This window comes from Brassica oleracea, chromosome C6 (assembly GCF_000695525.1).
Source record: "Brassica oleracea var. oleracea cultivar TO1000 chromosome C6, BOL, whole genome shotgun sequence".
Taxonomy (NCBI): domain Eukaryota; kingdom Viridiplantae; phylum Streptophyta; class Magnoliopsida; order Brassicales; family Brassicaceae; genus Brassica; species Brassica oleracea.
Genome location: NC_027753.1, coordinates 19,331,205 through 19,334,510, shown reverse-complemented (window position 1 = coordinate 19,334,510; position 3,306 = coordinate 19,331,205). Strand labels below are relative to the sequence as shown.

The 3,306-nt window shown below is 36.6% G+C and overlaps 1 protein-coding gene across 1 annotated transcript; it reads left to right on the top strand.

The window, feature by feature from the left end:
- Positions 1-1,257: 1,257 nt before the first annotated feature.
- LOC106298506 (uncharacterized acetyltransferase At3g50280-like) lies at positions 1,258-2,675 on the top strand. The gene has a single exon (XM_013734642.1). The coding sequence runs from the start codon at positions 1,296-1,298 to the stop codon at positions 2,634-2,636; it is 1,341 nt and encodes a 446-aa protein (XP_013590096.1). The 5' UTR covers positions 1,258-1,295; the 3' UTR covers positions 2,637-2,675.
- The last annotated feature ends 631 nt before the right edge of the window (positions 2,676-3,306 follow it).

Below are 3,306 nucleotides of genomic sequence, written 5' to 3'. Positions count from 1 at the left end.
ACTACTTTTACATAAATTCTATATTCAATAACAAATGATTTGAACTAATATTATGAAACCATTAGTTGAATAACAGGAGATTTTAAAGAAAAACCAAAATCATTTGAACCTCTTAGTCCAATACATCCCCCTTAATGACTTGTATATAAAGAAGGCCTTTTGGTGAATGAATAACACATAAAATCGATTACATAATTCTCAGAGATTTGAATCAATTAATATTTGCTATTCGCTGCAGTAATGGACTGCACATGATACATCACCTTGAGCCCCATAAAGTTAATTATACTAAAATTGTTGGATCTCTATATAAGGCTTAGGAAAATATTGTTCGGAGATTAACACCTTTACAGTCATACTAACGTATTCAGTATGATTAAATTAAGTCTCAGCTTATCTGGGAAGCGCAAAGCAAGTCCGTGAGAACTTATGAGTATACTCTACTCTACTGTTCGACATAATAAGTACGTTGACAGCGGCATAAAGATGCTGTAATCGTACAAGTTGAGAAGATGTTTATCGGATTTCTCCGGCAGAGTGGTATGACTATTGCTGCCTCTTTTTTTTTTTTTTTTTTTGTATCTGGACAGCCATATTCCCAACTATCCCCCGTAGGGGGTCCAGCGCTTCAACGGAAAGAATGTTAAATCCGTTGTAGCCAAGGCTCGAACCCGGGTGGCGGACAGTACAGCTGTACTTCCTTTACCACCAAGCCACGAGCGCTTGGTTCTATTGCTGCCTCTTTCTCAAGGAACTGAAGATGCATTATATCACAACAACACCATTACGATGATTTAATAAATTAACGAACTGATACTCATGACACTGCAGAAACACATTAAACCATGATTATTGAAAGGTTCGTAAGGTGGGGTTGTTAGCGGAATATAAAAACATGACTCTTAACTTTTAACTAAAAAAAAAGCTAAGAACCGGCTCTTAAATAAGAATTTTATGAGACGGTTCTTAACTTTTTTAGTTAAAAATTAAGAGACTGGTTCTTATATTTCGCTAAAAATCTCACCTTAAGAACATCTCAGTAATCATGTTCTTACGCAACCCTTCATGGACGTTAGTTTTCTCTCTAGGTTGTGGGTTTAGTGGAGTGTGAGCCCTATTCATCTCTAGAAAAAAAAAATGTTTTCTTTTAATGATTGTAACCACTTTTGACACTGTGGAGACGGAGATGACAATAATTACACAAACGGGCCTATATGTGTCACTTAGACCACGTGGTAGTTTTATATCCAAGTGAGACTGAATCATTTTTAATTTAAATGTACATCAAATAACAAATGGCAGATATCGTAATGATCTCTGAGACCATTGTTCGACCCGAGAGCTACGACGAGGATGGATCCAACCGGGTTAAGATCCATCTCACTCCTTGGGATCTCTTTTTCCTTCGAACCGAATACGCTCAAAGAGCTCTAATTTTTCCCCAACCCGACCCGGAAACCCACGTGATCTCTCAACTGAAGTCCTCTCTCTCCGTAGCTTTGAAAATTTTCTATCCACTTGCTGGACGTCTCGTGAAGATCCACAACGAAGATGACGAAACGGGGTCGTTTTTCATAGATTGCGATGGTTCAGGTGTCAAATTCGTGCATGCAACGGCTCCAGCTGTCTCGGTGAGTGATGTTTTAGAACCGGACAATGATCACTGGACTGAGTTTTTCCCGGCAAACGGAGTTAAAAGCTGGCAAGGGGTCTCAGAGTCGTTGCTTGCTTTCCAAATAACGGAGTTAAAAGATGGAGTTTTCATCGGATATGGCGTTAACCATATGGTTGTTGATGGAACTTCCTTCTGGAGTTTTTTCAAAACATGGACAGAGATTTGCTCTGCCCGGAAAATGTTTCCTCCTTTGTCTCTCCGTGGGTGGTTTCTCGATGGGATTATTGATTACCCGATTCGAGTTCCGTTCTCAGAGACGGTATCACCACTTGTTTCTTCATCGTTGCCACCGAATCTTCAAAAGAATATCTTTCACTTCACGAGTAGAAAAATCTCTGAGCTCAAAGCAAAAACTAACGACGAGGTTGGTGGTTCTGATGAGGATCTGAAAATTTCTTCGTTTCAAGTCGTGTTGGCGCATATGTGGCGATCAATAATCAAAAACAGTGGTCTCAGTCCAGAAGAATTGATCCAATGCAAGTTAGCAATGGATTTGAGACGGAGACTAAACCCTCCGCTCGAGAAAGAGTGTTTTGGAAACATGGTTGGACTGGCTACGACCACCACAACCGCCGGAGAAATGCTTAACAATGGATTGGGTTGGGCTGCTTTGCAACTAAACAAAACTGTGAGGTCACAAACGAATGAAGAATTCAAACGTTTTGCTGAAAATTGGGTGAAGAACCCTAAAATACCGAATGGTTTGATGGTGAATAATTCGCTCGTTGTTGCTAGCTCTCCACGGTTCAATGTGTTTGGAAACGATTTTGGTTGGGGTAAACCGATTGCGGTTAGAGCTGGACCGGGAATTGCTGGCCATGGTAAAATCCTTGTTTACCCAGGAACTGATGAAGGAAGCATGGAGATTCATACGTCTTTATGGTCTCACGTTTTGGAGAAATTATTGGCTGATGAAGAGTTTTTACAGCACGTCGTATGTGTTAATCGAAATCAAATGTAATTCGTTTTTCTCTGATTAAACCTCGAATTCAACTCGAAATGCAGTCTCTGTGTGAAAAAGAATAATAAAAAAAAACCGTATTTTGTGTGATAATTGTCAGCAACACCACATCAACCCCTTGACAATGATAACCCCTGCATGGGCTTTTGTTCTAACTTGTAAAGTTGATGATATATTAATCGAAAATCCTACCATATATATTAATTGTGACAATTAAGTGATTTTTGCTTATGTATCGCTTATAGATAAAGTTTCAAAAAATTGTTATAATTTGATTGGTTGATGACTTTGATTAATTATTTATTTTGATCATCAGATCTAAAAATAAAATGCAATACTACAATTACTATTACAAATAATGATTTATCGTAGCTAATTGTAGAATTATAGAAAGAATATATAATGTTTCATCAATTTGTTTATTTTTATCAATTATTTATTTAAAATTATATAAAATGCTTTAATATACTTTAATTTCAATTATGTATATTCTTATATACAGAATTATATTTCTATGTAAGTCATTATTATAATTTTTTTTATGTTTTTAAAGCCCACACATGATTTGTTAATAATTTATAATTATTTTGAAATTATTTAAGAACCTTTTTTTTATTCTAGCTTACAAAATCATTTTATCAGGGTTCGTATATCATTTATAAGACTTATA

Excerpts from the sequence above, each read along its gene's own strand:
- LOC106298506 (XM_013734642.1), top strand. The coding sequence starts at position 1,296 with ATGGCAGATATCGTAATGATCTCTGAGACCATTGTTCGACCCGAGAGC.